Below are 13,384 nucleotides of genomic sequence, written 5' to 3' on the forward strand. Positions count from 1 at the left end.
ATATATTGAGATTAGAGTTCCTTGATAGCATCCAAGAAGAACCAACAAACCCTCAACTGGATATCTGCTATCTTCTAGCGCTGGGAGGGAGAGCTTCTGGTGGACGTTCAAGTGACTTAGTAGTACAACATGGACATAAAGGAGTTCTCTAGGTGGGGAGGAATTAATGGAACTAGGTGGCCTTGTATAGGGCCCACCACTGTGAAGAAGCAGCCACAGTGGGAGTGGTTGAACAGGGTATGGTCCTAGTCTCAAATTGTTTTCTACAATGGCAGGTGGTGTCCTATGGCCAAGACACTAGGGGGAGGCAGAGAAAAGAGATGGCTGAGCTGGGGAGGTTAAGTAACCCTGAGGGCAGGGGTTGGTTGTATTACCTGCGTAGACACTGAAGCCACTCAGGATGGTGAGAGAACTAGAGCAGAGAGGAGAGTGGGAGGCTGGGCGCCCAAGTCCTCCCAAGATGAGGGGATGACTCATGGCCTCAGCAAATCAGAAGTGACTGGGAAGAATGGACACACTTCAGAGTCGTGGGTACTTTCCAACCCTGAGAGGGGGTGGATTCTGGACTCTGCAGAGAGGAGCAGAGAGGCTGGTAACACCCTTTCCCTGCTTAGGTAAATGGAGTACAGGGGAGCTTGTGTAAAAGCACCATGTTTAACCCTGTCCTTTGAGCGAAACATTTAGAAAGCCGTCATTTTAGAACATTGGGATCTAACCCAACTCAGATTTCTGGTATGGAGGTAAAGAAAGTCAGGCATTCTACACCTAGGTGTGCTGTTTGTCACCTAAGAGTTTTCCCAAACAAGAAAGATTGCCACAGCAATGAAAAGGTGACACCCCAGTGAGGGCCATGTCCTCCACCAGCTCCAGGGACAGCCACCCAGGTACCCCTTTTCTGGTACACTGAAATCAGAAGGAAGGTTTGGTATTTTGGACTTAAGTCTCAAAATGTCCTAAGACTAGAATGAGGTTAGGATGAGGAGAGTTTATAGAGGGAAAATAAAATGGGGAATTTTCAGAAAGCTTGGTGCCTTTGTCTTTTGGAAATGTGGGTGTAACTAAAAGCAGCTGAGCCCCTGTAAGGTGGGTGCCACTGGGGAAGACTGATCTTGAGAGATGTTCCAGGTTCCTTTAGCTAGAATACTGCACTTCAGCCCCTGAAAGACATAGAATTAATTCAGTTATTATCTATTTTGCCATTAAAATAATTTTCTCAAATTCTGAACTATTTTCTTAACCTCCTTCTTTGTTCCCCAGAGCTCTAATGCTTCCCTGAAACTTCGAAGGAAACCTCGAGAAAGTGATTTTGAAACAATTAAATTGATTAGTAATGGAGCCTATGGGTGAGTAATTCAAGAGAAGCTATTATATTTTAACACCCCCTACTAATATATTTATTCTTCACATGCAGATGTAATACTTGAGATTTCTGCTCTTTCCTTCATGGGTATGATGTGTAGCCAGAATCATTTTCTATTGATCACCCCAACAGAAAACATAGCAAGTGACCTAGGAATTCTTTAGAGGGCTGAAGAGAAAAATTTCATAAAATAAAAGTTTTATGTATTCCTTTTTCCACTCCTTCAGTCTGCCCTTTTGGGTTCAAAATGCCCAGTTCTTGTATGTTTATGTATACATGCACACACACACATACACATACATACACAATTTTATATATAGCACTGTTAACTTGAGAATTAGCCTGTATTTCTATCTGAAGAATAGTCAGCTGTGTCAGGAAAGTATTTAAATAAGACTGTTTGAAAATTTAGAGCAACACATTTCTGTTCATCTTTGTATTAGACCAGGATCTTAAGAATTGAACCCTATCCTATAGTCTAATCAGATTAGTGCTGCTCCTTCCCCAATCCACTTTTGTTTCTTTAAGGTAGAGATGTATTTTCTAGATTGACACAAATGTGCTACAAGATTTGCTTTCAAATAATACATTTTAGTCCCCTAGTAGACATTAAATTCTTGCCACTTTTCTTTTTCCTTTATTATTGTACCTTCTGATAACATATAAAATAGGTTTTATTGTTTTTCAATAAATTTTTAATTGACAAATAATTATACACATTTATAGGGTGCACTGTGATACATCATTGCATATGTAATGATCAAGTCATGGTTATTAGCATTTCCATCTCCTTAAACATTTACCATTTCCTTGTGGGGGGAAGCTTTGAATTTCTCTCTTCTATTTCCTTGATTCATTTTTATAGACACACAATTTCCTGCCCAGGGCTTAGGGTAAATGGTCACACGATCTTCTGAATTAGTGATAGTTTGGAAGGGCAATTAGTGCACATTAGTAACCTGATCCATTTTAGACAGCCTGAGAATTCTAGTTTAATTAAGTATTAATCCCAATTCCATCTGTATATGGAGAGCCATAAATAATCCCAGAGACGTTTATTGCCATTTATCACACATAAGAGCAGATGAGATAAAGCGATTTTTGTTGTGCCACAAGGGATATTTCTCCCTACTATTTTTTTCACCTCTAATATTTTCCACACCATTAACTCAGTGAAGAACTTAAACATTTGTGAGATCTTTCTATGCTTCACCAATTTGTTTTCAGGATTATGTCAAATGGCATATATCCTGATGTGGCTCATAAAAGCTTTCTGGTGTTATATGTTTGCAATATTTTTTTTAAGGACCCCAGTGAAACTTTTCTACATAGCAATGTTGTCCTAGCAGGAAGTCATTCGTGGGTTTTGTTTGTCTATTACTATTTGATTTTCAGTTCTTTATACTTTTGGACATGAGCTGAGGAGATCTTCCTTCTTTAGGGAGAAGTCTGCTCACTGACTACATGGGCACATGGGCTTGAGAATTGCTAAATTCTCTTGGTAGTAGAATTCTGGAATAAGATGATCTAAGAAGCTCTGCTTTTGTAAAACTTGGGCATATATCTTAGCAGTATTTGGAGTTCTAATTGGTTGAGTAAACTCATTTGTAGTGCAATTAAACCACTGTATAGTAGATGAGGTATATCACACTTTAGGGAATGGCTGGGAATATACAAGAAGTTAAACAAGCTGTGAATCAGTAAACACCCAGGACGCAGGCCAAGTCATTAATGGGCTTACAAGCTGCCTGTCGGCGCCTCAGCCAATCAGCCAAAACTTTTTTTTTCTCTTTTGCTTTTCTCAGATTTAATCTCTCATTACATTTCTGACAGGTTTCCTCTATGTTTTGATTATTTTTAATTTGAAATTTGAATGGCGCTACTTCTATCAGTTCAGCCAGTCATGATGCAGACTGCAGGCCGATGTGAACTGGTTGAACAAATGGATTCCTGCACAGCTGGGAGACCTGGGCTTTAGAGGCTATCTTAGTTTTCTGTGAATTGTTTCACCACTCACATCAGTGGCTCAGAAGGCCCTTGGTTCCCTGGCTTCTCAAAAATCAGTGGTACTGGGAACCAACATCTCATTAGGAAGGGATTCTGCTTTTCATGCTAAAACACACATCATGGTTTTCCTGGCATACCTGGTGACCATGTGTGTGATAATTCAAATTTGATAAACATCTAATTTTTTCCTCTATTTAACATGTTTCTTATGCTTGGCTCAAGGTAAAGCATCCCTTTGTGCAGCTTAGCATTTTGTGGAGGTCCAAGTTTGTGTGCCAGGCACAGTATTAGTTTTTTTTTTTTTTTTTTAAATCTATGTGCTCTCCTCACCAGAGCCCCAGGTGTGGCAGTTGATTTTATTTCCACTTGAATGTGGGGAAAGAGAGGCTCAGAGATATGGTCACATAGCCTCGCATTCCAAGCAGGACTCTCCCTTAATTATCTTTTGGTTAAAACTTTTAGCTATCTTAACTGAGGTATAGTGGTCGTTCTCCTTCTGTCAAGTACGTCCTGGATTTTTAAGTTATAACTTCAAAATGTTTTGAAAGAGAAAGAATAAAATTGATTCAAAAGAGAAAACACTAAATTTGAAAGGCACTGCATTTCTTCACCACTTTGCCTTTCTTTCTAACCTTGATGCCCCTTACTCTGTCATTATTTGGGGCCAGGATGTTTACCAGGGAGACACGTGTGCAAGCTGACCCATTCCCTCTGCTGCACACTCCCCCTTGCCTTTCCTCACTGCTTTCCTCTAACACTTGCCCCCTCATTCCCACAAGCAGATTCGCAGACCCAGTCTCATATAGTGGGCTCTCTGATCCATGCATAATTTTATACACATTAGACATTCACACTCCAAATAGGATGCATTCATTTGGCTCTAGGTCCTGTCAGCTTCAAGTCCATTTCTCTCTACCCCATTTTACACCCCAATCCTGCCTGGATAGAGAGAAGCTTGACTCCTGAGAACAGGAGTCCCTGGTTTCCCTTCCACTGCACCTCATCTCCCTCCCTTGGATTTTGCTATTTCACGAGGATGTTGGTGGAAGAAGCCTTTTCAAACAGAACAACCCCTAGGGACAGGAAACAGAGAAACATGAAGCCAAAGTTGCTCGGTGCAATGTTCAGGCATTAGGAAGTTTGCTGTCTGCTGTCCCTCTCTGTTTCTTGCTCTCTCCTGCTCTCTCCTCTCTTTTGCAATCTCTTACTCTTTAATGGCTCAGGTAGGTCTAGAACTTTGACCTATAGGAGGAAAGGTGTATGTGAAAGAAAATAATTATTACCAAGTAAACAAATTCTAGCATGAAGAATAATATTCCCAAAGGAGTGCAAAGGAAAAAAACAAGAACATAAAACAAACCAAAAAAAAAAAAAAACAGTTATAGCAAATTCTAATTTGGAGGTCTTGCCAACTTCCTAATTTTATGAACTGAAAACCTGAGACTACAGATTGACAGTCAAATCAAATTTTATAAATTGAATATCTGAAACTACAGATTAAAGCACTATTTATACAGTGCCACAAAGAGAGCTAGTCAAGATCCTAGTCAACTTTTTTCATACAGTCCTATACAATTCCATTCTTCCTGTCTTTCCTATTGTTCTTAGAAAATATTGCAGAACAACTATTTATGTAAAACTTGGTGATCCTTGATTTAAAATCAGAATGGCTACCTTGAGATAGTCTAAATGTGAAAATCAGAATATATATCTAGGGGTCTATTAAGGGAAGAAATAGAAAGCAAGTGCATTCTAATTAACACTTAGAAAGAGGCAAGCAATAGAAAGGTACTGGCTTTTCCTTTTTAATATTTTGCATTCTTAATTTTACTTTAAAAGTATATTCCCTATTCAGAAATCCCTTTTCATGACAATTATTTGTTTCTCAGTGCTTATATTTAAGCAATGAGGTAGTTAATTTCTCCACCCCTTTGTGATCTGTCTTGAAATCCTTCTACCTTCATCAGATTAGAAGCAGCTTAAATTATCTATAGACTTCTGATTTTATCTAATTGGAAATTGGAAAAAGAAAAATACAGTAAAGTCCCTTTATCTGATGCACAGAAAATTACTAGTTAGTTAAGTTCATTAAAAAGTTGGTTAAAGTAGAAAGTTCTTTTAAAAATGGACCTAAACATTTTAATTTAACCGAAATACATGTGAATTTACTGGTTTTTAGATGCCAGACTTCTCCAGACAGCCAAGTTTCAAATCATATATATATATTTTTTTAGTTGTAATTGGACAAAACATCTTTATTTTACTTATTTATTTTTATGTGGGTGCTGAGGATCAAACCCAGAACCTCACATGTACTAGGCAAACGCTGTATCACTGAGCCACAACCCCAGCCCCAAATTATAGCTTCTTTTTTAAAAAAATATTTTTTAGTTTTCAATGGAATTTTATTTTATCTATTTATATGCAATGCTGAGAATCAAACCCAGTGCCTCACACATGCTAGGCAAGGGCTCTACCACTGAGCCACAATCCCAGCCCCAAATTTTAGCTTCTTTTATAAGTACAAGAACTTGAATCATTCTGAATGTAGCAGTCTAGATGCTTATGATGTTTTCAATTTTTGGAAATCTCACCTCCTATAAATCAATAGGAATTTTATGTAGTACTTTGTGTCTGTCAAAATTTTTTAAAAACATTTCTTTAGTTTATATATATACATATAAAACAGAGCTTCTTATTGTCACATCACATTACATTGGTTTAAATATTTAAGTTAGTTTTGATATCAAGTCCAGCCTGCAAACAGGATGGATGGTATGTATAGACCCAGCCTGGGGGAGCAGGGATGCTTGGTTTGCACATGCTGCAAGGATTGCTAGTCCCTGAGGAAAGTAATGGACGCCCAGGGGGATGGATCCCATGTTACTTTTAGAATGGGAATAACCAGCACCAGGTTTATTCAGTGTGTTGATTCTGTGGATGGTCATTAAGAGAGATTTTTATTCCACAGTAAAGGAAAAACTAGAGACCCAAGAAATGGAGAGAGAGGGGAATAAAAGGAATAAAGCCCTTCCAAATGCTTAGAGATAGATGACATAAATAGGTGATTTGGGGAGCAGAGGAAAAAAATGAATACAATGAAAAGACAAAGAGATATACACTTGAAAGAAAAACTAATGCTGAACATGTACAAGAAAGTTGTTACGTTAATTAAACTGGGCTTTTGAATATACTTGAGAATTACACTAGTGATTCAGCTGGATAATGGTGGTTCAGGAGGGCCCAGGACGCCCTGGTCCTCCTTGCAGTCATTGCTTAGGCACAGTGAATAACCAGTGTTCAGAGCATTTCAGATCATATAACCTCTTGTTTTGGAAGGATACCCACAAGATATTCTTCACTGATTAGTAGCCTTATTTTTTGTAAACTATTTCTTATTTGATAACTGCATTTGATTGTAGGATGTGACTCATTATACACTTCTAAAAGTTGATAACTGTAAGTCAATTATGTATTTGATCACTGCCTTCCTGAAGAATTTAAAGCTGTCTCTGGTGATGATGGCAAGTGAGGGAAGAGTTGTGAGGAATGGAGCCCAGTCAGGACATGGTCCTTGTTGCTACTCTTATCCTGATGGGACTTTAAGGCTCCTCCTCCTCCTAATTATTTCCTTCTCTACCTTATCCCCAAGAAGTCACTGTCTTGCTGTACAGAGTACTGGGATTAGAGTTCAGGCAGATTTCAAGTGCAGACTGGTCTGGTCATTGTACAGTCAAGTTTCCTAACACCCTGGCCAGGGATTAGAGGGAGCAGGAACAAAGTTACATGGCTGCCCATGGTTCTGTTAAAAACATGCATTCTCTGTTGAAACAGACTTACGGGTAGCATATGCTGATGTCCATAGTAAGAAAATATGCTACCCTTTGTCACAGAACGGCCCCATATAACCTCTTACCCACTTATTTATCTGGAGATTTTGTGGGAAGTAAATTACTCTCAATTGGAAACCAGATACTCTCAGAAGCTATGGTCCTTTTTGCAGATCCCAAGGGTATTATTTAGAAAATTATTGCTTTAGTCAAGCAAAAGTACCTAACATATGTCTAATGCTAGAAAGTATCTAGTTTGTGATCTGTATGTAATTTTGTTAATTCTTCCCAGTTCTGACTTAGATATTGGATTTTGTTTTGTTTGTGGAAAAACTGAAAACATCAGCTAGCTTTTGGAAATTGGCTCCCTCTGGGGACTGCCCAGCTCCTTTTTTCAGTAATGACAGTGAATTTAATGCTGTATATATGACCTTTACTGAAAAAAAAAATTTAGAAAAAAAAATAAATCTAGCCAAGGGATGGGTCCTGGAATTTGGGGATGTTCCCAGTTTCCAGTATAGTATATGTATAGAGCTGAATGAACTTAAGTCAATGATTGCAGGCTTAGTGGATCCCTAAGATGTCCTTACCTCCTTTCTTCCTGTGAACTCCAACACTTGTGGTCCTTTTTAGGGCAGTCTACTTTGTTCGACATAAGGAGTCCCGGCAGAGGTTTGCCATGAAGAAGATTAATAAACAGAACCTCATCCTTCGAAACCAGATCCAGCAGGCCTTTGTGGAACGTGACATCCTAACCTTTGCAGAAAACCCCTTTGTTGTGAGCATGTATTGCTCCTTTGAAACAAGGCGCCACTTGTGCATGGTCATGGAATACGTGGAAGGTAAATCTGTCTCAGAGAAACGGCACCTGTATCCAGAAGTCCCTCTCTCATTTGTGTTGTGGAAGCTGTGTTTGTGCCGCATAACAGTTATAGCCACGTAGGAACTGAAGCCAGGCAATGAGATGGCTGTATTCCCAGTCATTATCTTCTGATAATTGCTTGTAAAGTGCCTCCTCTACTGTAACAATGGGAAAATTAGTGCTATTTGGAAAAAGGTTGTTTTTCTTTTTAAATAGCTTTCAATCTTAACTACCTCCCCTCAGTTGGTCATTAAAGTGGGAATATAGGCCATGGGATTTTTCCCATGTATTTTTTATCACACATCACAAAAGTGTTCATTACTATTGTTCTTCTTAAATGAATTAGAAGTATATCTTCTTCAGGATATGTTGTGAAATTAAAAATGAGTTAGGAGAAAAAAAGAGACAGCCAGGAAAATCCAGCCAGTCTTCCTGAGTTTCAGCTTTTGTTCTTCCTTCTAAAAGTGGTTTGTGGTCTGCCTTTTAAATACTCTAAATATCCTTTTTTCCATCTTTTCCCCATTAAATTTCTGAGATCTTGAGTGGCCATGACTTGTTGACATAAAGTAAGTAAAATGAATAGATCAGTAAAGGCCAAAACAGTTTTCAGAGCATTGAGTTTAAGCCCTTGTTGTTTGAACAGATTTGCAAAACTATAAAACTCAAGGAAACAGTGAATGTCCTTTAGCTAAACCATTTCATTTTGCAGGTGAATGAAACAAAGTCCAAGAAAGGGAGACCACTGGATACTGAGTGCTTGAGGACAAAAGCCAGGCTTGCCTGACTTCCACCCATCACCCTCTCCAGCACCAGTGCTTTGCTTTCTTAACCATTGTTGTGGTTATTTTAACAACAACAATAACTAATATTGTTGGGCAGTATCCCAGGTTATTAGATTGTTGCAATCCTCATAAAAATTCCACCCTATTACTATCCTGATGTTGTAGATGAAGGAATCAAGACTACCCTGACTGGTTTGCTTAAGAGCTCAGCCTTAAGAGCAGAGTTAGAATTCAGACTCATGTAGCCCATTTCCAAAATCCATGTTTTACACTGACATATTTTAAATTGTTACCATAATCCTGACGTCATGCTAGCAGTTCTTCAAAATACAGTTTTACTTGAGAGCCAAGCCTGCTCTGTTAAATCCTGCATCTTAAATCTTTATTTTTTCCACTTCTTAATTAGAACATGATTACATAGTCTCCAATATGAATGGGATGTCTTACAAATGTGATTCTGCTTTGAAATTCTGAAAGCTAAAGAAACAGGTGGTCCTTGTTAATCCTAGTTGACACTATACCTACTAAATCTTTTCTCTTTTTTTAATAGGGGGAGACTGTGCTACCTTAATGAAAAACATGGGTCCTCTCCCTGTTGATATGGCCAGGATGTACTTTGCTGAGACCGTCTTGGCCTTGGAATATCTACATAATTATGGGATTGTACACAGGGATTTGAAACCAGATAAGTATGTACACTGATGAAACACATGTCCTTTTACAAATACCAATTGTTTTCTAATGTGTACAAAATGTTTTAATATACATTTTTAAATTCCTCCATAATGTTCAAATTGAGTTATTTTAACAGCATATATGGCAATTTTATGTAATTTTTAAAAGCTATAATGCCAGCATTATAATAATAACTTATGATAAATAGTTGGAAAAGATTAAACCCAGAGTGAATTTTTTTAAAGTTTTTTTCTTTGTGATGTAAACTTTTGTAAACTATCTAGAAATTCTAGATAGTTTCTACATTTGATATCATACTTAGGTAATCCATCCCATTTCAAAATAATTTACTTGATATTCCATTGTATTTAAACTTTGTTTTTAATTTATGTGAAATTCATTTTGGTATCTGATTTGAGATAGAGTATTTTCCCCAAATAACTACCTATTCATCTTGAAGCTATTTATTAAATATTTCATGTTTTCTCCACTGATTGAAATGATTTAAAAAATTACATGTTAAAAAGGTATTGTTTTGAAAAAATTATGATAAAATGGACTCATCCTCATTCCAGAAAATTTGGAAAACACAGAGGAAAAAAGAAGAAAGCAATTGTAGCATAGTATTACCAAATAAAACAATTAGAATTTTGCTATATTTCCTTCCAGTAGTTTTTTTAATTCTTTAATTCCTTTAGTGTTTTGTTTATTTAATACTATATATACTATTTAAATTTTTCTTTTGAACTAAAATTAAAAATTTTAAATATATTCAATTGCAAATTCCTTGCATGTAAAATAAGAAATATAGGTTTTGTGGTTAATGAGTACAAATTTAAATAAGAGCTGGAAGTGGAAATCTGAAACAATACATTTTTTCCATCCAAGTGTTTTAATCTGTTTCACTTGAATCACAGATGAGTTGCTTATCTTAATTCCTGATGTATGATATAAAATTACTCATAGCCCTTTCTACTCTCTTATTCTGAAACTGGAAAGGAGTCAAACTTCCATAGTTGAATTTGTCTAAGTTTCACAATGTCGTAAAAACTATCCTCCAAGTAGATTATCAGCTTTGCCTTGCCTTGGGCCCCACCCTGTGAATTGTTCTCTGCCACTAGGGGCAAGTATTTGACAGCTTTATGTGACTAGTCTCTTTCCAGGCCAGGTTGGGTAATAATGTTGATACTGATACATATGCGAGAGTCTTACAAATTGACAAGGGAATAAGGAAAACTAAAAACACGGAAACAGCTTCAAAGTGATTGTTGTTCTCTGTGTCCTTTTGCTTCATAGCTTGTTGGTCACCTCCATGGGGCACATAAAGCTGACAGATTTTGGTTTATCTAAGGTGGGACTAATGAGCATGACTACCAATCTTTATGAGGGTCATATTGAGAAGGATGCTCGAGAGTTCCTGGATAAACAGGTAAGCTCGCATGCAGTGGAGAAATATAAAGTATGGTATTGCCAATGAAATCCGCTTGTGTATACTGTCTTCACATTAGTGCTGGTGGTTTAGATGTCTCTATAAGCCTTACGTTTAATAAAGTGCAAATTGCTCCCATTTGTCTCCCTGGGCCTCTTTGAACTGTCCGCTCCTTCCACAATTCCTCCCCCAGCATTATGGTCTATTAGCAAGACGAACGATCTAATTGCACACAAGTGAGAGTATGAGAGAGACAAATGGAAAACTGTTTTTGTAAGGAATTCAGGAGTCTCAGTAGAGTACTCTTGAAACTCATGATGCATTGTACAATCACGGGTTCTAAAATCCAAGCCATGGCCCATTTCCCTTTAAGCATGCCTCATTACCAAGTGCCCACAATCTGTTCATTGTAAAGTTACTTAAGGTAAACACATCTCAACCATCATGCCTTTATGAAATACCATGGTGTGAATCAGTTCAGAGATACAAGTATTAAAATTCTTCCTGATTATGACAGATTAAAAATGCATTGCTCTTTTGATTTAAGTATTGGAAATGTTTTTAATTTGGTAAAATAGGTAAAATGACCAAACAGCGTCAGAATCTCAATTTGAAACTGAATTCAAGTAGAATTTTAAACTATTCTTCTTTGGAATTAAAGTGATAATTTGCCTTAGTGTCATGATTGCTATTTTTAAGGTCTTAGTCCATATGTTTCCATGTAGCTAAGCTGGTACACTCTAGGCAAAATAATTCATAGTCATCTTGTTCATTTTAATTCATGTGTAATATTCCAGTTATCCTAATATTGCAATAATCTTTCAGGTCTGTGGCACACCTGAATACATCGCCCCAGAAGTGATTCTGAGGCAGGGCTATGGGAAGCCAGTGGACTGGTGGGCCATGGGGATAATCCTCTATGAATTTCTGGTTGGATGTGTGCCATTCTTTGGGGATACTCCAGAAGAGCTATTTGGACAAGTCATCAGCGGTAAATATCATCAGGAGTTATCTTTAAGTCACTATTGGGAAGCAGCTATTCAATGTAAATGTGTAAAGTGACACAGTTTTCACTACTAAAATATTAACCTTTATCAAACAGTTGAGCCAACAAATTAAAAGAACTTGTTCATCAGCACATAACTGACTTTTGTAATCTCGAGAGAGTAGTATGTGTTGAAAACTGATCTGAGAAAGTTTTGTTAACATGGAATTTGAAAATGTGCTAGTGATGTACCCAACTTTTATTGTGTGCCTTTTTTCTTTTGGGTTTTTTTTTTTTTCCCTTTCAACCAAAGAAATTGGTGTGGGATTTACAAATGGTTTAAATATCATCTGGTCTTCTTTCCATAATAGAAAACTTGCACCAGGGAAGGAAAGGTTAATGCGGGTACCATTTACATAAATGGGAAAAAAAATGGCTAATGGCACAATGAAGAAATTAACAAAAATGTAATAAACCCGAAAACAAATATCTACCAAATAATAAATAATGAGAATGGGAAGGAAGCAAATTGAATCCACAGATTGTTAATGATTTCATTGGTAGTTGTTATGGTGTAATGTTATTTCTGCAACAGCTGTTCATCTTTCATTTAAAATTCAATAACCTTTAGATTTTAGCCTGCAAGCTGACCCTCACTATTGTTATGCGGCTTGTGGCAAAGCTAAATTATAATTAAATAGGATCTATCACTACCCTACCTGCTGATATTATACATTTTCCCAAAGCATAGATCAAAAAGACCTCTCTTCCTGGAAGTTTGTCAGGCATCACTGACATCTCTATCAGCCACCTCCAGTCTTTTTTGGACTGTGTTTACATAGGCCAGCAATGGAAATATGGGAAAAATTTACTTTGCAGATGAGGAGCCCCTTAATCACAACAATATTTTCTAACATTGACTTTGCAAGCCAGGCATATTTGTAAACTTTAACAAAGTAGATTTGTGAGTTGCCTGCAGTGTACAACCCCTTTATACAATGTCTGAGCTGTTTATGGATTTATAACTAGACTGTTTTCTGACATACTAAGGCCTGAGTGGCAAGGGGAATCAACTGTTTAATTAACACAAGCAGCAAATGCTGGCTTTGTTCTTGATGCCTTACAGCTCAGATGCATATTCATGTTTTATTTTCCAAATCAGATTTAAACCGCAGCAGAGGAAGCTAGAGGCAGGCACACACAGAAATAACTCATGTTTTTATTGCATTAACATACGCACAGGCATGCACACCTATCTTCAGGCAAACTCCTTTAGAGTGAGAACATATTCTAATATTTATGACAGATTTTAAACACTTCCATTATTAAGATTACTTTGGGTATTACTCTTGTTCTTCAGTCTTAGTATTTTGACCTTTCCTTTGTCTCTATAAATATTTTTTGCAAGATAACTTTTTGTTTCTTGGGATCAAAGAGCTCTGCGGTTGTGGCCA

At 37.2% G+C, this 13,384-nt stretch overlaps 1 protein-coding gene across 2 annotated transcripts in view; it reads left to right on the plus strand.

Moving 5' to 3' along the window:
• LOC113184202 (microtubule-associated serine/threonine-protein kinase 4-like) overlaps positions 1 to 13,384 on the plus strand; it is a 162,164-nt gene that overhangs the window by 113,717 nt on the left and 35,063 nt on the right. For both annotated transcript variants that reach the window (XM_026390814.2, XM_026390816.2), the window contains exons 11-15: positions 1,258 to 1,343; positions 7,831 to 8,039; positions 9,392 to 9,530; positions 10,813 to 10,945; positions 11,771 to 11,936. In XM_026390814.2, the coding sequence (XP_026246599.2) occupies positions 1,258 to 1,343; positions 7,831 to 8,039; positions 9,392 to 9,530; positions 10,813 to 10,945; positions 11,771 to 11,936 (733 nt within the window). The remainder of the gene's footprint in view (positions 1 to 1,257; positions 1,344 to 7,830; positions 8,040 to 9,391; positions 9,531 to 10,812; positions 10,946 to 11,770; positions 11,937 to 13,384) is intronic.

Source organism: Urocitellus parryii, chromosome 1 (assembly GCF_045843805.1).
Source record: "Urocitellus parryii isolate mUroPar1 chromosome 1, mUroPar1.hap1, whole genome shotgun sequence".
Taxonomy (NCBI): domain Eukaryota; kingdom Metazoa; phylum Chordata; class Mammalia; order Rodentia; family Sciuridae; genus Urocitellus; species Urocitellus parryii.